This window comes from Lissotriton vulgaris, chromosome 11, assembly GCF_964263255.1.
Source record: "Lissotriton vulgaris chromosome 11, aLisVul1.2, whole genome shotgun sequence".
Taxonomy (NCBI): Eukaryota; Metazoa; Chordata; class Amphibia; order Caudata; family Salamandridae; genus Lissotriton; species Lissotriton vulgaris.
Genome location: NC_141699.1, coordinates 116,741,184 through 116,762,864, shown reverse-complemented (window position 1 = coordinate 116,762,864; position 21,681 = coordinate 116,741,184). Strand labels below are relative to the sequence as shown.

At 45.8% G+C, this 21,681-nt stretch overlaps 1 protein-coding gene across 1 annotated transcript in view; it reads left to right on the top strand.

Annotated features, from left to right (window-relative positions):
* RNF10 (ring finger protein 10) overlaps window positions 1–21,681 on the top strand; it is a 427,291-nt gene that overhangs the window by 230,898 nt on the left and 174,712 nt on the right. Inside the window, exon 12 of the mRNA XM_086942862.1 lies at window positions 11,965–12,066. Within this exon, the coding sequence (XP_086798988.1) occupies window positions 11,965–12,066 (102 nt within the window). The remainder of the gene's footprint in view (window positions 1–11,964; window positions 12,067–21,681) is intronic.

The window sequence follows — 21,681 nt, the reverse complement described above, 5'->3', positions numbered from 1 at the left end:
CATGCTACATACATGTCCCTTTTCGGCTTTATTTTTGTGTCGCCAGTCGGTCCATCCACCTGGGCGTGTGTGTCAATGGGGGTAGGAGGGAGGGGGGGTGGAAGGTTCTAAAAAATTTCAGGGACGAAATATTCTGGTGAAAGTTGAGATATACAGCATTATGATCAGCACGGGTTATCCTTACACTGCCATCTCTCACCTTCTTGATGGTGCGCGGGGCCTCAGAGATGCCACCCTCGGCGCTCAGCCTCGTATCCTCGGACTGCCGGTGGGGCCGGTGCGGGTGCTCGCTCCTCTTCAGGGCAGAGGCCGGGGGCTGGGCGCCCTTGCTCCCCGGGGGCATCAGCAGCATAGCAGGCGACGGCTCGGCGGGGGAGATCGGGGGTGCGGGGCTGGTGCGCGGGAGCGGCTCAGACAGCGCGAGGGTCACTCACAGCCAGGATCGGCTTGAGCGGGGGCTCAGCGGCGGCGGGAGAGGCTCCAGACACCGTCTCCAGTGGCAGTGGGGCGCCCGGGGCAGGCAGCGGGAGGGGGCGGGAAAAAGACACGGCACATTGGGGAGGGGAGGACAAAAGGGGAGAGGTAAAATAAAAGAAAGACAGACCGTGTGTAACGCGGACGCACGGTCCTAGACGGGCTAGCTGACAACAACAAAAAATAAAATGGCGGCCGGCAATTCTGAAAAATTTCGGATTGGGGACGTGTTTTGCTGTTTTGAGTGACAGACAACGTCACTGTCTAAAGAACAGCAAAACTTACGCCCCCAAATCCGAAAAAGACGAAGCCTATTCGGATGGACGGCTCTCTCCTCCAATGGCTGGCCTCCGTTTAGGAAGCCAGCCAATGGGAGAGGCAAAAACTGAGGCGGGACAAATAGTTCCACTAAGAAACATTAAATCTCAGACTTCCGGTCTGCCTTCGGCAGACCTGATATTACCTCGACCTAAAAAGGACTTTGGGACTTCTCCCTCTAGACCCTTCATCCCTTTTCAACCTATCATGCCTACTACACCTTTTGTTCCTTACTCTCCTTACTATCCTCCTCACCACCGGGACAATGAAGGGAACACAGGGGATGAGCCACAGCCTCTATATGATTTCCCACAGGATCCTGAACCACAAGAGGAACCTTGGGAGGAGCCAACAGACCCTTACAACACCCATCCCATCCCTGATGTACCCACTTACACTACTAAACAGTCACCTACTGATGACACTGTATTCTTCAATCAACTCATAGACAGGGCAGCACAATTCCACAATGTGGACATGCATAATGACCCTGTGGAGGAAGACTTCTTATTTGACACATTCCCTACTGCAGAAAAAAGTGTCAGAACACTTCCCATGTTAAAGGGAGTTCTAAAACACGCACCTGACATATTTAAGGATACAGCAAGGGCACGGGTTATCAATCCCAGAATAGAAAAAAAGTATGTGGCAGCTCCTACAGACCCCACTTACATCAAAGGGCAGTTGCCACTAGACTCGCTGGTAGTGGCTAATGCACGTAAAAGAGCCAACTCCCAGACAACAGGGGAAGTACCGCCCCCTGACAGTCAAAAATACTGGAGGCATCAGGCAAAAGGGTAGCAGCACAAGCCTCCAACTCATGGAGGATTGCTAATACACAAGCCCTACTGGCTCGTTACGACAGGGCGCACTATGATCAGCTCGAAAGCCTAATGCAACACCTACCTGAGCCTTTTAAAGCACAAGCTGATGATCTCATACAGGAGGGAAAATTCATATCAAACGCCTCCATCAAATGTGCGTTTGACGCAGCAGACACCGCAGCTAGGTCAATTAACACCAGCGTCTTACTACGCAGACATGTATGGCTGTTTATTTCCGGTTTTAAGAATGAGGTACAGTCCACCATTCTTAACCAACTTGTCAATCAGGACTTTCTATTTGGCCCTGCTGTCGACACCATTTTGGATAAAATGAAAAAAGGCACAGAAACCGCAAAATCAATGGGTGCATTGCAATTTGTGCAACATAGGGGCTCCTTTTGACAATCCTCATACAGAGCAAATACACGAGGAGATATCTTGCAAACATCTGCCTCATACAAAAGTAACACACAAGGTTCCTTCAACAAGAACACAACCAGAGGAGGTTACAGAGGTAACAAGGGAAGAGGACGTGGAGGAAATAACACCAGAGCCTCCACTGCCACTAAACAGTGACTTCATTACGCTACCTCCAGACCCCTTAACACCGGTCGGAGGCAGACTCCAACAGTTCCTCCCTGTCTGGCACGCAATTACCACGGACAGGTGGGTGAGAGAAATTATCCAGTCTGGTTATTGCCTGAACTGACTTCTACACCACCAAACATACCACCCAGACATCGTCCTATGTCCATGGAACACATCACCCTGTTCCAACAAGAGGTGAAATGCATGCTGGAAAAGGGGGCCATAGAGCAAGTCCCTTTCCACCAACAAGGGACAGGAGTATACTCCCTATACTTCCTTATTCCAAAGGACGGTTCCCTCAGACCCCTAAATCAATATATACTATCGGAGCACTTCCATATGATCACACTACAACAAGTGCTCCCGTTGCTACAACAAGGAGATTTCCTAGCAACACTGGACCTCAAAGATGTGTATTTTATTATTATTATTATTTGGAATCTTATATAGCGCGTGGTTACCCTCGGGCATCTCAGCGCTCGTTCATAACTCAGAGGAATGGGGCTGAGAAGACACCATTAAGCGGGAAATAGGTGGGTCTTAAGCAACTTTCGGAACCGAATAATACCGGTCTCTGTTCGTAAATTCAAGGGCAACGCATTCCATAACTTGGTCACATTCACCGAGAATCTTCTCCCGCCCGTCCGGGCTCTTTTGACTCTGGCCACTTGTACCAGGGATTTGTGGTCTGAGCTAAGTGCTCTGGTAGCCTTATAGGGGAGCACCATATTATGCAGGATGGTGTTGCGTGCTTATCTAGGTTCCTGATCGATACTGTGACCTTATGCCCCTATTCGGCTATAAATCCATTTATTCCCTATATTGGCATAACCGTTCAAGTGCGATTTTCTGAAACGTCATCTCTGGCCTCACACGAACAGAGCCACATTCCAGCATGACTCTCTGCTACTTCCTTTGCGACCAATTAGTGCAATGACAGAGCAGCAGTCACTATCTGATATTCCTAGATAACACTCCGAGTTCTTCAACAAGATAAAAACTTAGCAAACCTGGAAATCCCCGCTTGCTATGTTTTGATTAGTAATGGAACTCTAATGAGCAACTGATAACTGTCACTTCCTAGTGACATCTTTAATTGACGTCTTATGTCCAGCAAACTTGCGTCAAACCCGGCACCTGTCAGGTATAAATATTACCAACGTTGCCTTAAGCAATGCGAAGCTGTGAGCTGTTAGCTGTGAGCGAATCTGTCGCTGCAGCCTGCTATCCTGTGGTGGTGAAGCTGCTGATTACCATTATCGCCGCTACAGCGCGAACTATGGTTCAGTACGCTTGAGGAGCCGTGCAGCCGTCCTCTGCGAAGACATCCAGCCCAGCTGCCCGCAGACGCTGTCACCCCTCCTTCCTCCCGACGCGCTGAGAGAAGCCGCTGCATTTCTCGTGCAGAGAAATCCAGTCCCGGCGCTTCCGGTTTACCCTCGCGGGTGACTGGGATATCGAGAGAGACCCCTGAAGGAGATACCAATCCTCCATCATTCTATTCAGAGGTATGGTGTTGACTAAACCCTTAGACGAGAATTCTTGAAACAAACCTTGGCAAAACCAACTTAACTTAAGCTACTTACTTACTCCCCTTCTCACGTGTTAGGCTTAGGTCAGGCACACTGGGGTAGGCTTAGTTAGAAGCACCAGTTGAGTATGTTAGCCTAATGTATATATGACTGTATATATGTTTTATTACTTTTAAACCATTGTATGGCTAAGAAACCATATCAATGCTTTTACAGTTCTATTTCGCAATACTTATCTTACTGTACGTACTTTTTATAATAACAGTTATTGCAATTGTGGCAATACATTTCTCTTGTACGAGAAGAAAGACTGTTCAATAAATGTTAACCCTTTATTGATAAACGCCCGTCTCTCTATTCTCTACATACTGTGAAAGTAAACTGCACTAGACTGACTGAGTGAAATCTATGTCTATTGTTTCACACGACCCTAGAGATCGACTCTTGATCTGAGGAGCAAAGTTGTCATGTTGCACGGTTGTTGGAAAACTGAATCCCTTCTTGTCTGTGCCAAGGAAGCTGATCACTTCCTATGCAGAGAAGAAAGTTTCCAGTGACCTCTGAGCTAGTTGGTAACACAACCCAATTAAGTTTAGCATAGTCAGTGGAGGCCTGGAATATCCGCAGTTCCACGTCGATACTACTGTTTGTTATTCCAATGCGCAGGGCCTAGTGGGAAACTAGGAACTACACTACAATGGGAGGGCCTTTCCCTCTCAGGATTTTATGAGCCGTACAGAGATTTAAATTTTATCCTCTCCCGTACTGGGAGCCAATGCAGTGCTCTTAATGCTGGTTATGCTGATTGTCTCCTAGGAATATTCAACAGCAGCCTTGCTGCCGCGTTTTGCACTTGTTGAAGTTTAGTGAGCGTTGCCTCCGGAGCGCCCAAGAAAAGCGCATTGCTGTAGTCCAACCTCGAGACAATCAGCCCCTGGATAAGGAGTTTCCTGGAGGTCGGAGGGAGAAGGGGTAGAATCTTGCGGGCCGATCGAAGCAAAGCAAAACAGACTCCGGCAGTTTTCTTTGCATGGGTCTTGAAAGACAAATTTTGTTCAAGTCACACGCCCAAACTTTTAATCTCTTTTTTGGGGGTTGGAGAATCGCCAAGGCAAGTCGGCCAGCTACCTGGCGGTAACGAAGGCCCCGCATGTCCCAACAACATCAGCTCTGTTTTAGAGCCGTTCAATTTTAATGCTGAGTTGCCCATCCAAGTATACACCTTGGACAAGCAGGAGTGCAAGAGGTCAGGATGGTCCCCCAATTGGGAGAGGGCCACCACCAACTGGGTATCATCAGCATAGCTGATTATTTTGATACCCAGTGGTGCCACCACATCCTCTAATGGTGCCATATAGACATTAAACAATGTGGGGCCTCAGGGAGGAGCCCTGAGGCACACCACATTGAAGGGGGATGGGGGCAGATTGAGCACTACCTTCCCAGACTTGGTAGGTTCGTTGGTGAAGAAACGACGCGAGCCACTTCAAGGCCATTCCAGTCAGGCCCACTTCTGACAGTCGTTGGAGTAGCACCTGATGGTTTACGTTGTCAAAAGCCGCACTAAGGTCCAGGAGGATCACTGCCACTGATCCTCCTGAATCCAAAATGCTCCTGGCTTCTTCCACGACTGCCAGAAGGGCGGTATCAGTGCCTTGGCCCGGCCTGAATCCCGTTTGGGAATTCCGCAACAAGCCATTAGACTCCAGGAAGTGACAGTTGCCTGTTCACCAGTTTCTCCGCAATCTTACCGAACCCAGGCAACAAGGAGATCGGTCTGAAATTAGCCAGGTCTGATGGATCTAGACCAGGCTTTTTCAAAAGGGCTTTTACGACCGCTTTTTTCCAACTAGGTGGAACCAACCCCTGCGCAAAGGATGCATTGATAAGACCTGTTACTGGTTCCGCGATGGTAAAATCAATACCCATCCATCCAGCCCACAGAAAATACCTCAGGTTCACAATAGAACGTCAACACTACCAATTCAATGTTTTGCTCTTCGGGGTTACCACGGCTCAAAGAGTGTTTACAAAATGCTTAGCGACAGTGGCAGCACATCTCAGGAGGCAACACGTCCATGTGTACCCTTACCTGGACGATTGGCTAATACAAGCAAAATCGTACCAAGAGTGCGCAGCACACACGTCTCAAACAATTCCGTTGCTACACAGCCTAGGCTTTTCAATCAACTACACAAAATCGCATCTGCAACCATCCCACGTACAGCAATACCTGGGAGCCACTATAAACACCTCAGTGGCGAAGGCATATCCAAACTCAGCAAGAATAGCCAGTATGCAGATACTCATTTGCAAATTCCTGCCGCAACACACTCTGCCAGCTCGAGTCTTTATGCAGCTCATAGGCATGATGGCATCCTGCATATTCATTGTCCCTCATGCCAGACTTCAAATGCGCCCATTACAGGAATGCCTAGCACGGCAATTGAACCAGGCTCAAGGACAACTAAAACTCTCTGCAGTGGTGGAACCCACAAAACCTTTCCAAGGGGCGACTGTTCCAGGAGCCGGTTCCACAACTAGTACTAACAGCGGACGCATCACTGACAGGCTGGGGAGCCCACTTCCTTCACTACACAGTACAAGGGCTCTGGACAACCAAACAGAAAAAGCTGCATATCAACCAACTAGAATTGCTAGCGATATTTCTAGCCCTAAAAGCATTTCAAAATACTTGTACAACAAGACGGTGTTGATCCGGACGGACAAAATGACCGCAATGTACTATATCCAGAAACAGGGAGGAACACACTCTCCACAGCTGTCCCATCTGGCACAAAGCATATGGAAGTGGGCGATTCCCAAAAACATTTTTCTCCTAGCAGAACACCTCCAAGGGAAGGACAATCAGATTGCCGACCTGCTCAGCAGGCACAGCCAACAACTACACGAATGGGAGATTCACCCCCAAGTTCTCCAGCCATTCTTCAAAGAGTGGGGTCACCCAGAAATAGACCTGTTTGCCACAAAAGAAAACTCCAAATGCCAGTACTTTGCCGCCAGATTCCCACATCCGTTGTCACAGGGCAATGCGATATGGATTAACTGGTCAGGCAAATTTGCGTACACTTTTCCCCCAGCACTGCTTATCCCGCTGGTGGCACGCAAACTGCGGAAACACTCACGCTGATCCTAGCTGCTCCCACATGGGCGAGACAACCGTGGTACACCACGTTCCTAGAACTTTCAGTAGTTCCTCATCAAAGACTGTGCCTTGCACCCCATCTTCTAACTCAGAACCATGGAGAAATCGGACACCCAGATCCCAATCAGATGAACCTAGCGATCTGGCTCCTGAGGACTTAGAGTTTGGATACCTTAACTTGCCCCCAGATTGCATGAACATCATTAGGGAGGCAAGACGACCAACCACACGAGCGTGCTATGCAGCTAAATGGAAGAGATTTGTTATTTACTGCAACAACAACCAAATCAACCCTTTAGACGCTTCCATACAAAACATTATGTTACCTGCTGCATCAAGAAAGATGTAACTTGGCATACTCTTCTATAAGACTACACCTCGCTCCTAGCAGCATATCTTCAAAACAGGCAACACCTTTCACTGTTTAGGGTACCAGCAATCAAAGCCTTCATGGAGAGTTTGAAAAGGATGATCCCTCCAAGACACCCCCCTTCCCCAGTCTGGAATCTAAATATAGTACTAACCAGACTTATGGGCCCTCCTTTCGAACCTCTACACTCATGCGAACTACAATTCTTAACTTGGAAGGTTGCATTCTTGGTTGCCATTACCTCACTCAGAAGAGTGAGCGAATTACAAACACTAACAATTCAAGAACCTTTCATGCAGGTACCTGCCAACAGGGTGGTTCTTAGAACTAACCATCCAATTTCCATATCAATCAAAAGAACTGCTGGTTTTCTTTCAAAACCCACAGTCAGTAGCTGAAAGAGCCCTACACACATTAGATGTAAAAAGAGCTCTACTTTATTATGTGGACAGGACTAAATCATTTAGGAAAACAAAACAATTTGTTGCTTTTGCACCACAACACAAAGGAAATCCTATTTCAATGTCAGGAATAGCCAGATGGATAGTTAAATGCATTCAAATATGTCATCAAAAGGCAAAATGCACTTTAACCGTCCCCACAAGAGCACACTCTACAAGGAAAATGGGGGCATCAATGGCTTTCCTAGGAAATATTCCTCTTGAAGACATTTGTAAGGCAGCCACATGGACCACCATACACACTTTCACAAAACACTACTGTGTAGACGTGCAAGCAAAACAGCAAGCTGCTGTAGGCCAGGCTGTCCCCAAAACTTTTTCAAACTGCTGCAGCTGGCACAGGTAGCCACCGCTAGAGGAGATACTGCTATACAGTCTATGCACTGATATGAATTCAGCAGCCCACATGCCTCGAACGGAATATGCTAATTACCAGTATGCATCTGTTCTTGCACCAGGCGTGGCTTGATTCTAGAAATAAATTAACTCAATATTTGCATGCAAACAAATTGGTCTGAGTTCAGTCTGAATGTGACACAATTTCTTGCCTCAGTGTACAATAAATGCTTAACACTACCCTCTGATAAAGCCTTCCACACTACCACAAGTAGAGCAAGGTATTATGCTTTTACCTCTGCTTACCTTTGGGTTTCCACTGGATTGTGTGCCCACTATACCTTACTTTGGTATAGTATATACAGAGCCAGCTTCCTACAAGTTGAAAGTAGTACACTTCAATGTCCAGGGAGTGCACGCTGCTAGTCTTTGGTTGGCCCACTCTATGCACTCGGTCCAGCTGAACAGTGTTTTGTGTTGGGGTCCATGAAGTGGTGGAAGAGGGCCGCCACAAAGTCCGCTATGTCTAACCCTTCTGCACCTCCCTGTGCCCCTCGCGGATATTTCTGCGCAAGCGATTCTCCAGATCCTATGCCTGGCCTGTAGGACAGACTGCTGTACTTCGAGGCGAGACTTGTAGGTGTTCCAGGCCATTATCCTTCAGTTTCGTTGTCTTCCAGGTTAGAGGCAATGTCCCCAACTGCCCCAGGTCTTCTTTCATCTCACACAGATCCTGCGATAGCTCACGTTTCACCTCTTGGAGCTCTTCAGGGAATCAAAAAGTGACTCATAAATGCTCTAGTCAGGGGTGCATAGTCTCCTCTGCTTCATGGGGGTTGGGGGTTGGCATCTTTGAAAGGACTGGTCCTCGGGTCTCGTGACTGTCGAGCAAGTGAGCATATGCTTTATACTGCAGTCCTCCTTTGTCCTGGATGCAGCCATTTCCAGTTTCCTAGGATGTCCTACTGGTGGGGTGGTGTAGACTGCCTCTTCTGTGCCTGAGCCAGGAGACCATCTGGCTGAGAGCCACTACGTGGTCTTCGCACCAAGTTGTGGCAAGAATTTCTGCAGTTGAATGTGTTAATCTGATCCTCACCTGTGAGTCCCCATCAAATGTGACCTGTATGGATGATAGAAATGTGCACCGTGATAGAGCTCAGGTGGAGCAATTTTGGGTGAGTTAAGTTGCGCAAGATTTTCTAATGTAGTGCTTCATAGGACTTCTTTAGAGGTCATTGATTCGAGTGGCCAGTAGGCTTAGTCCAACCTGGATGATTTCACCATTTCTCTTAGGTGAAATCCTCGAGCCATCTTCCACATCCCCAACCACATGAGATTATCTGAATATTTATAGGGTGTGTGCCTCAAAGCTCCTAATTTAAATGTTTGAAGCCTTCTTAAATATGTTGAAAGTATGCATCTAGGCTACACTAATATCCTAGTCATGAATTCAAGTTTACTCATCAGACCTAGTTGCGAAGACATATTAACTTGCTTTCCAGCCTCTTGTGTTTCATGATTGCCTGTTGCAATGTACCATGGGATGTTAGCTTCCTCTAGTGTACTAAAAGTCCTAGACATCTGATAGACATGTAGGTGCAGATTCCTTACCTTTGAGTTATTTCCTGGTGCCAGACTTGATCCAGAAAACGTTCTACAGCAGTACCTCCGCATAACGGTAGAGGGTGTTGAGCTACTACATAGTGATGTGGTCCACTGGATGTGATGGCAGTCCATATAAGCCCTCCCCAGACAACTTGTCAGTTTCTTCCTTTCTCTGCTTCCAATACGGATTGGGCCGTTTTTGGCATATATCTCCATTTTATGTTGACAGTTCTTTTTTCTGCATGTCCTCTGGGTTCAAACCTTGAATCCTGTGGATCGCAGAGGTCGACCACAGACCCTCCTAATATTTAACACCAGGGCTCCAAGGAGTGCGACTCCTGTCTCCAACTTCAGCCTAAGTTGTTCAACTTCATCTTTCCAATCTTTGATAGTTGTCTTCATTTCTCTATTCTGCTGGGTTGTTTTTCACCTGCTGTTTTCATTCAGTTCTCTCAACCGCTGGATTGTAACCATTCAGTCAATAGTGTTTTATGTCCAATTGCTTTTAGATTTTCGGGGGAGTGTGATATCCTCCGCTCCCTCTATTCTTTTAAACAGTACCATGTGGCTGTTTCCAGTTTGCCATTGTCACATCTTCGGCCCATGACCGTTCTAAACGTTTATATGCATTTCTGGGAATTTTTCATTCTACTGTGTATCTATATATGTATATCCTTCTCTCCCCCCCATGATCAGGTTATGCTCCCTTTCTTAGGATGTAGTGCCTTTTGCTTTAGTTGCTGTGTTTCTCCTCATGTCCCGGAGAGACTTAAACTTCGTTACTTTGCAATTGCTAAGCCTTCATCCTCTGGTTTCAGTGTTTAATAGACCCAGAGGGCTCACTTCTTTCTCAAAGTATTTACTCACCTCGAATGATCATATTGTTCCCAATGCTTTTCCTAAAGCATTTATTGGTGCAATTTATATAACTTGGTTCTGTAGCACAGAGCTTTGATCCAGTGGTATTCGCTATTGTCCTTGGCCTTCAGTCTTGTCCACTATGGTCTGGATACCATTGGAGGAGCTATGTAGTATGATTATAAAGTGTACTTAACAATGCCTCCTTGTTCTTTTCTCCTGACACCTGTTCCATACAGATTTTCCACTATTTCTGATGAGACATCTTTCCTCACCTACCTTCCTGACCGCCAGCCACTCTTCTAGTAGGCGGGCTAGTCAATACTCAGGATATTTAGACCCTCCTCCAGAGATGGTATTGTTTGGGTATCTAATTCAAAGGTAAGGGGTATGTGCCTAGATGTCTGTCTGATAAATAAGTTACTTCCCTTCAGTAACGCCTTACTTAACTGGTAGAGACCAGCTCAAGCTGCAGATTCCTTACCAACCCACCCATACTTCCGCTCTGCTAACTGGTTTAACTTTTGTATGCCAGATCCCTTGCTGCGCCCTTGCTTTCATTAAGTTTAAAAAAAAAAAAGTTTTACAAAGTTTTTTTGGGGCACACTGTTTCCAAAAGCAGTTTCTATAAGTGGTGCCATGTTTTTAGCATGGGAATTAGTCACGGAAGAAACTGACGTCAGCGGAGGGCTTATTTGGACTGTCAACGTCACATCCGATGGACTATGGAGTCTATAGACGCCCCTTACTGACGTGCAGAGGTCCTGCTGTAGAACATTTTCCATGTCCAGTCTGGCACCTAGGAGAATTTAAAGGTAAGGAATCTGCGGCTAAATCCTGTCTCCATCAGATAAGGAGTTACCAAAGATATGTAACTTATTCGTCACAAATAAGGAATTATGAATTCTATGTGAGTGAGACTTTCAGTAACTGTGATTCTATGTATACAGGCTGCGTTGTAAGCACACAGGCAAAATGGCAGTTTCGCTTTGATTTGTACCTTTTAAAGACCTGAACTGGATTTGAAAAGTAAGTAGAAGGTGAAAGAGCTTGCACAAACTGCTGGTTTGCAGCAGTACAGACCTTTTTGGTAAAGTAACTTTTCCTACCATGGAAGGGGAATGTAATTGGTCTTGTTACTTTGTTGACATTTGCCCATGTAGGGTGCATTCTCCGCCTCTGGCTGGAGATGAGCAACACCTTAATTAGGAACACCATGCCAGAGTTATTTCAGGGTATGTTGTCAAAGCATTCTTGGCATTCAACGAGTTTAACATTTGATTGAAAACTGCTCTACTTTGGACTGTATGCCTTGTTCAGGTAGTACACTCATGGTGTGTTGATAATTGAGCTTCAAACTTTGTGCAGAGGCATCAGAGAATATTGAATCAACACCTGGGTTGTCAGTTTACTAAGTGTTGATTTTTTGCAGAGGACATTGAGAAGAGGAAAAGGCTGCGGCAGAAGAAAGCTAGAGAAGAACGACGCAGAGAGCGCAGGATTGAAATGGAAGAGAACAGGAAGCAGGGGAAGTGTAAGTGTCTGTCTTGACAGACCATTTCCAAGATGGTCAGTTTTTTTGCTCAGAAAGGAGTTTGTTGCTTGTTGACGTGGTATGAGTAACAATCATGGTTCTGGAACCTATATTCCAGCTACCTTATCTATCTGCTCTTGTTTTTGGTGTGCACTGAAACATTACCTTAAATATAAAATTGAACAAATATAATTTTGAATGCATGATGTCTTCTAAATCTTTTATGAATCTCCTGGTATTCCATTTTATCATAGCTGTTTTCTTTCTTTTAATTTTAATATGGTACATGTGCAAGGTCATAAAAATTACCCAGTGAATGCATCTGCATTATGTTACTTACACCTATCTACCGCTCTAGTTACAAATATTGTCACAGAAGTCATCTTGTTATATTGACTGATGCAGTGCCCAGCTCACTACCTACTAAGCTCGATTTATTTGAAGTGACTTTATTTTAATAGATCTTGCTACTAGTTACAAGTACAGTTTAGTGCTCTGATAAGTTCCATAGGTGTTGCAAAGTAATCCTGTGCGCGGGGCATCCCCCAACATTTTGCTGACTGATACTGGTGGTAACCGACTCTGACTGACCCTGGGTTCTGCCTAACCAGGCCCAGGACCCTTGCTATGCTGACAACACTTAGAATACAGTGTAAACACCTACATACACTAGGGTACACTAAGGGTTGGGGTACCCTTGTGATTGGCATGACCTACCCCATAGGGCCCTAGTACATATTAGGGTAGGGGGATTGAACTACCTATCAACTCCATGTATTTAAAAGGGCATGGGAGTTTAGAGACCAGCAGACCTGCCTTAAGTATGATATTGCACAGATTTCCTGGCTAGGGCATCCCCTGGTCGTGATGTACAGCTTTGATATTGCCCTTGAACTGCTGAATATATCTTTGAAAAGTTTCAATTAAAGATTTATACCATAAATAGCAAATTGTGCCCAATCTCGACTTGTGTTTGGGGTATTTAAAATGGTTAACCTACAATGTTTCGACACATTAGGTACACCCAGGCTCTCCCCTAGGTGTCCCAGGGGTGGGGGGTCGGGTATCTGTAAGGTAGACCCTTATGAAATGAGTTTTATATTCCCTGGGTAAAGTGAAATTGCACATTTCACTCCCCACATTGTGTGATAGTGCAGCCCAAAATCGACTTTGGTGGTAGGAGCACTGTGGAGGGAGGATCTGCAATATTTTTACAAATTCAGGACCCCTGAAGTCTCACCTAGGTGTACCTGGGGTAGGGATCTTGTAGATATATGTAGCCTACTTATAAAATATTTTTATAAGCCCTGGTGCTGGAAAAATGGCCCAAGTCACTTTTCCCATTGCTACCTGGTGGCGAAGAGCTGGAATGCTCTGCCTCCTAATCTCCGCCTGCATCCATCTGAATCTAGCTTCCGGAAGAAACTAAAAACACATCTATTTTCAAGATAACCGGGCTCACGCCTTACTTCTGTTTCTGAGTTTTTCAGTTTCAGCGCGGGGACACACTTCTGAGCGTAACCAAGCGCTTTATAGAGAGGTGTGGCTCACTGGTTAGAGGCGGCAGACCCGAGTGCAGAGAACGGCCCGGGACCAGGGTTCGATTCCCGACGCGGCAGGGTCTTGGACCAGGGTCAGCGGACTGATAATTCTCGCATCGGTGCCCACTCCGACCGGGGAGCACACTCGGCAACTCTGGGCATTAGCTTGCCTCATCTCTACAACGGCCCCCACAGACGCCAGGGATGCCTGGTTTCACCCTGGAGATACCCAAAAAAAGGGACCATCTCACAGGGAAAGCCAGGACGGGTTCCCCAGCAGTCTACAGCGCCGGGACACTCGGGTAGAGTAACTGTGCGCTATACAAGTATCCCACATTTACATTTACATACATTTCCCATATTATTATTATTATTATATATTTTTTTTAAACCTTTATTTTACCTTCACATAGTGAAACATCAGATCGCCTACAACCCCAAGGGGCCGGCCGCTAATAAAGAACATTGATAGCCATGCATAAAAAAAAAAATCCACACAGTGGTCACGCTGTTACTGTAAAAAGGCACATCACGAAATCGAGTGAAAGGTATTTGGCCAATATCCCGTTGCAAGTTAAGTAAGGTTTTGTTTTGTTTTTTATGAAAATAACAAAAAGAACAATCAGGAAATCACAATGCGGTCAAATAAAAGAAATAGTGCAGTTTAGCTGTACGAAAGATTCATATGGCAGTATATGTCGCTATTTATTGAACCAGCGGGTCAGGCAAGTTGTTCAGGAGTTTACGATAAGTCAGTGATGTCGCTCTTTCTATCATGAAGTCAGTTAGGAGGCGATCCTCCAGCGGGGAGGACTCTGGTAGAGTCGACCCGGAGGGGATGGCTGCAAGCAAAGCATGGCGTATTTGTACGTAGCGATATGACTTGTGTGGCCCTAGGTCATACAATTCCCTCAGGCGGGAGAATGAAATGACTTCGCCCCGCTCCCACATGTCGCCCACTGTGGATATTCCAATGGAATCCCAGTGAGAGAAGCCTTTGCTGTATCTCAGGTTTCCCAAGGCACGTGTGTCCCAGAGCGGGGCGAGTTTGGTAATTTTCCCCTTCCAGCCCAACGCGGCCGTCGCCACATGCCATAGTTCCACAGAGAGTTTGGTAGGCCCTGTTAAGAGTCTTATTTTACGGCGGTCATTGAGTGGGGCGAGCATGTTGTTGGTACCCAGCTGCGCCCTATCTGTTTGTAAAGCTGGATCAGATTGCGAGGCATGTATCCATTGATTAATGGGCTTAAGCTGTGCTGCCCAGTAATATAGGTGCAGATTCGGCAATGCAATGCCTCCATCGTACCAGCCTCTGTGTAGTTTGGCCTGCGCTATGCGTGCCGGACGATTGCCCCACAGCAGCCCAGAAACAACTGAGGCTACCTTTTTAAAGTATCCCGGCGCCACCGAAAAGGGCGTGTTGTCTAGAATATACAGAAAGCGGGGCAACAACATCATTTTATAGAATGCTGCTTTTCCCAGCATGGTCAATGGTAACCCCGCCCAGAATTTGACGTCTTGCTTAAGGCGTTCCAATGGTGGCGCCAGATTTAATTTCATATATTCCAGTGGATCCCGCGTGACATGGATCCCTAAATACTTGAAAGAGGAACCAGCTAATCTCAGGGGACAGTCCGGCCCGAGCGTCGGGACCTGGCCTCTCGGTACATATAACTCAGATTTGTTCCAATTAATTGTGTATCCCGAAATTCTGCTGTGCTCGTCACACAGATTCAAAAGAGCCGGCACGCCTTGTTCGGGATCTGTTAAGTACACCAGCATGTCATCTGCATAGAGGGACAGCCGGTCTTCCCACCCCTCCTTCCATTGTATCCCTTTAAGCAAGGGTGTTTGTCTTATTAGGTTAGCCAGTGGTTCTAGGGCTAGCGCGAAAAGCAAAGGAGATAGGGGGCAGCCTTGTCGGGTGCCTCTCCCTAGCAAAAATGTACGGGAAATGTGGCCATTCGTCACCACGTGTGCCATCGGTTCCGCATATAACAGCCTAATCCACGATATAAAGTTCGGGCCGAAGCCCATGCAGGACAACACCTCAAAAAGGTAGTTCCATTCCACCAGGTCAAAAGCCATTTTCGCATCCAGGGCCAGTATAACTGCGTTGTCGTGAATCTGGTCCGCCCTCGCCAGCACCCCCTGAACCCTGCGGAGATTTAGTGCCATGTTCCTATGAGGCATAAATCCCGATTGATCCGGATGGATAAGATCAGGCAGATGAGTCATCAACCGGTTAGCCAGGAGTTTAGCCAGGATTTTGCTTTCTGCGTTTAATAAGGAGATGGGGCGGTATGAGGAACACTCTTCCTGTGGTTTACCGGGCTTGGGTATTGCTACTATAGTGGCAGTTCTCTGGTCTAGTGGAAGCGCACCCTTCTCTCGGCATTCTTCATACATATCGAGCAAGTACGGACTAAGGTCTTCAGACTGGGACTGGTACCATTCCATTGGAATGCCGTTTGGACCGAGAGCTTTTCCAGGTTTGAGCGCTCGTATGGCCAGCTGCATTTCATCGCTGGTTATGGCCACATCCAGGTCGGCTATCGCTTCTGGTTGTAATACTGGGATGTCTATTCTACTCTGTGCATCGTGGGCCATGACCGCGGTCACCTCCCTCTCTGGAGTATACACCTGTTCGAAATGTGCCGCCAGTGCTTCTACTATCTGTTCAAGGGTTGGTTTGCGTCACGCCATTTCTATCTTTCACCTGTTGAATCCCTCTGGAGCTACCCCCCCTTTTATCGAGCCAGGCCAACATCTTTCCCGCCTTATCGCCTACATCATATATCCGATTCTGTGTATCAGTAATGTGCCCCTGCACCGTGAGACGAGCATGTTCTGTGTATAATCGCTGATGGAGTGCAAGGGTATGTGCCGTGTCATCTGTAGGGTTAGCCTTGTGTAAAGTTGTGACTTCACGTAGTTTTAGCTCAAGTGTAGACTGTTCAGCCGCCTGTTCCTTTTTATGGACCGCGATTGAGCTTATAGCTTGCCCCCTTAGTACTGTCTTGTAGGCCTCCCATAGCACCTCGGAGGAGGCCACAGTGCAACATTTTAATCAAAATATTGCGTTGTAGCCTTCTGGAGAGCTTTCCTGATGTTTGGGACTTTGAAATATGATGCTTGAATGGGGTATATGCGGATACGCGATTTTGCTTGGGTGGAAATGGTTAGAGTTATCTCAGAGTGGTCTGAGATGCCTCGAGGGTGTATGTCTGCAGTATCCACGCGCTGCAGTCCTTCTCCTAATGCCAGAAAGTAATCTATCCGGGAGAGACTGTTATGGACTGTGGAGTGGAATGTGTACTGTTTGTCCTGAGGATGGACATGACGCCAAATATCTACTAACCCCATTGCTGCTAGGAATCGCTGAAACCGAGAGGGTCCCCCGGGTGAAGCTGTCGCAGGGAACCTATCAAGCTGTAAATCTACCGCTGCATTAAAATCCCCACCCAAAATGACATCACTCTCGGGGAGAGACAACAAAAAATCACCAAGGGCTGGAAGCATTATTGAGTGGAGGGATGGCGGGATATATACTGAAACCACTGTTAGAGGGCGACCACCCCATTGCCCCTGCAATGCTGCGAAGCAGCCTTGACTATCAGTTTTTGTGCTTATTGGAATGAAGTGTGAGGATTTTTTAATCAAAATACCCGTTCCCCGGGAGCCCGATAAACTCCGAATGCACCATCATCTTGTACCCTTTCTTATCTAAGGCCTTAGTGGCCCCTCCTGTCAAGTGTGTCTCCTGCAAGAGCGCCAATTGGGGTCTGTGCCTTTTCAGCTCGTTTAGTACCAGGCCGCGTTTCACCTTATCCCCTAGTCCCCTCACATTCCATGAAAGTATTCTAAGGGAGGAACCACTCGAGTGTGGCACAGCATTCCCCACGTCAACTATTTGTTCATCTGCCATTTTCATTCACGCAGCCACATACAAACCGTCCAAAAAGGATCAATCGTACCTGTAGGTATACCTTTCTAGTTACTTTTTTCAAAAGATACGGACGACGTAGGGTATGCTTTGGAGCACTCTAAGGGATAGTTAAGTTAGTCTAGTTGTACTACAACCAGCTACTAGGGCACCGTCTAACCCTATACTAGCCAACATATAATCAAAAAATCAGCTGGGAGTACAGAAATTTAGATAGAGCAGTGGTAATTTTTAATTACAATTTTGTCACCACAAGCTTGGTTATTATCAAACAATAATTAATCAAAGAAAGGACAAAAAATATTAAGTATGTTCTTGATATGTTCTTTAAGATTCCAACAGCCATCAGGGCTGTGAACATGAACATAAAATAAATATGTGTAAGTAACATTCTCCTATACTTAGGACTGAAAGTAAACAAGGATGTTTATACATTTGTGAATTACAAAATTCAACCATTTGGTGCCAATATGGTAACAATATTGACTATTACTGATTTTTTCTCTCTCGCAAACCTATGGGTTGGGCGGTAAATGTTAGATACTACATTGTTAATAACCTGCTTTAATTGCAAGTGTTGGACAGATCGGGATGATATAGGCAACCAGTTCCAAATTCAATTAATATGGCACATATGACGCCATAAGGAAGTTATTTCGAAATCAAATTATGGGCTCACCTTCAACTATTGTTAACGTAATGTTCCCAGTCTCTGCGTACTTCAACGTTTCGAATATCAATTGCTCCGAATGTTGATCATGTGTTTTCATTAATCTGAAAGGGTGTAATACCATAACTTAATATTATCGCGGGGCATGTGACCCATTCCTCGCTCAAGATATCTACAGCCACATATTATATTAGTTAGTGGAATACCAAATCTGACTGGACCATGTATATTCCAATATCTATTATTCCATTCCTCTGCATTTCTAGAGTCTCATAAATTTTACTATTTGTTTGCTAACAGTACCATCAAATTTGGAGAGTCCTGAAAAGTGCTGGGTATGCCAAACCCCTACATATTTTCATATATATATCTTGTATTCCTAAACGATTCTAATTTTGACAACTTTCCTCCAGGACAAGAAGAAATAAAGGGGTTTACCTGTAGAACACTAAACTTGTTATACTTCACTTCGTATCGACCTCTTATTTTAACTGTTCTAATCTTCAGACGAATTTCTCCAATACTTCTGATATAAAGAGTACAAAATATAAGCCTCTAATTTGTTCCATTGTGTTCTAACTGATAACTGAATTATTTATCTACATTCCGCGAATGGCATTACTCACCCCAAATCTCTTATCATGGAAAAATGCCTGTTGTAAAAACTCATATTATTCGTGCCATATTCACCATCTAAAGAGATTAAAACAAGAGACACGTACAACACCGTATTAGTTATCTAACATCCTAATTCTTTTTAATTAAAAAACCCTTCCAATTTTCCTCAATAACTCACCGATAATTGATGGGAGCTTTGCTTCTCCACGACCGCCGGGTACGATAAATCCCGATAGAGGTTTCCCCATAATGCTTGTGAAATTTAAAGAGCCCTTTGTCCAATCATCGCCCGCAAACAAAATCCCGGGCAAAAATTCAATACAATGCACCTGTGTGTTTATTTTAAACTGTTTCCTCTCTGGTCCGACATCCCTATTATATCCGGTTTCCGTGTATTATAACATCCGCTTCCATTCACGACTTGCAATGGTGTTTCCATTGCGGTCCAACCATTGAAAGATATCCGGTCATGTGATCCTTTGTTTACTTTTTGTTCAGCTATGCGTACGTTATCATGGTGGGACCTGTGTATTAACCCCTTGTATGCTGATGACGAACCCCAGCCGTCATGCACTACGGTGCTCGTGTGCTGATGACGGCTGGGGTGCGTCATGGCCCGCCCCTGTTCTTTTGTTTACCGCACAGCGGCGGAAACCGGCCAGCAGTGAAGGGGTTAAGTAACAACACTCCTTATTGGCTAATCACATATGTAAGCCCCTCGTTGAGAGGCTTTGTCATCGTAGCTTGTATAGTTTCCTTTTAGCGTTAAAATACATAATGATATCTGCCACGAAAATGAGAAAACTCTCCTTATCGACTGTTTACACATATAAGCCCCTCGTTACTAAGATAAGGAATCATAATAGTTACGATTTCTGAATACTGAATAGCGTATTTTCTAAATATTATCATGGTTGATTAAAGACCGATAAAAAGGTTAATTATATGCAATACTTTGTAAACTTATCGGGATGAATATTAGACAACCGGCTCACACTTTAAGAATTAGAACGGGATATCATTAGGATTTGGGACTCGTTTTCCCTTGCACTCATTTCCAGAAAATATTTAGAAAATACGCTATTCAGTACCGTGGATGTTCAAAATAATTTTTTAGCCCATCAATGAAGGGCTCATGCTTACCAATAGCCAATAATGGTGGCTTGGTCTGACTTAACAGCTCGGATGTTACTAAGTAATTTTGGCTAAAAGGAAATCGTAACTATTATGATTCCTTATCTTAGTAACGAGGGGCTGTATGGGGCGATTTATTTTTGGAGGGTGAATTATTTTCATGGGAATACCTGAGAAACATTATAGGCCCTAACTTTGCTAGTGAGACCCACGGGGCTGGTGCGATTCTCTTCTGGGTGTTTTGTGTTCTAGTCTATGGTTGGTCCGTAGCTCTTTCCTGTCTGTGGAGACACGCTATGTTTGTACACACAGGATATGTTTGCTGTCACAGGGCGCCGGTAGTGTACCTTCGGCCCCTGTCTTGACTGTGTTCTACTCTCACTTCTTGGTGTGGGGGAAGTGCTTAAGTCTTTTCTCATGGCTCCGGTCCTGTGGGGCTTTTAGCCTATGGGCGGTGGTGTTTCCACTAGCTACATTTCTGCTGTTACCTTGTGACCTATGCACTTCCCTGGCAGGGACATCAGTCCCTTTGCTTATTGCGTGCAGGGGTTCAGATCCTTCCGTTTCTGGCCTCCGCTGAGGTTTTCTGGTTTACTCTAGTAGTTCAGGGCTGTCCCTCTTAATCCACGGTTCTGTGTTCTGCTCCAGGTGTTTCACTGGCTGTGAATTACCAATCCTACCTAAAGGCACTGTTGCTTTTGTGTATGTTCCGGTGCAGGTATTCTTCTTCAGGATACTCGTCATTATTCAGTGTCTGTATGGGACTGTATCTACCCCTTTTTCTGCCAGGCCTTTGTCTAGGTATTTCTCACTCCTTCTCTTGTGTCCCTGCCTGTCTCGTGAAGGGGTCACTGTTCCGTCCCAGTCAGGGGGATGTTGCTTTTCGGTGTTTTTGACACAATTGTGTCCTGCTATGTTTCACACCGGGCCGTTGGTATATATTGTGCGACTTTCTTTTATCAATGGTGTGCACTTCGATTCCAAATCCCCCCCCAAACCCCCCTCCCTGTTTTTCATGTTTAGGGCTCGACCTCTGCCAATGCGCTTGCGCATTGCAGATGTCAAGACAAATTGGGGCTTAACAAGAGCTTAACCAAACAGGCGATTTGATGCTGTGCCCATGAGAAAAGCACATGCACGCATCAAAGCCACCAGGCTCCTTCCCACAAGCTTCCCCCAGCGTGCGCTCTGGCATTTCTTCTCCCCTAATTATTCTCTGCCCACGGCCGGCACATCAAAGGCTACTGCTCCCTGTGCGTCTCGACACCCTTACTCTCCCCTATTCTTCCCTTCTTGTCTCTCCCCGCCCCCCCATCACAGCAATGCCGAGGGCTGGTTTCTTTCTCTTACGTTTTCTCTTCTCACCACACCTCATCAAGCGTTCTTCCTATTAGTCTTTCACGTATTGCCTCTTCTCTTTAATTCCTTTCTTTAGTGTATCTGCGTTCCATTTGGTTCCCCTCTTCTCTGTTCCTTTTCCTCTGTTTTATTTCCATGACCTTTTCTCTAGTCGCCCCTCGTTTTGCATCTTTTCCTTTCATTTTTTTTCTCTTTACATCCACACTTCCCTAAACCTAACTCCCAGTCTCATTTCATTCCGGTAGGCGTTATATCTTCTCTCCTTTCATCTTTCTTCTGTCCACCCTCTTAATTCCTTCTTCCTCCTCAGCCCCCTTCTACACAACTCTTGCCTCGCAAACTCCTTT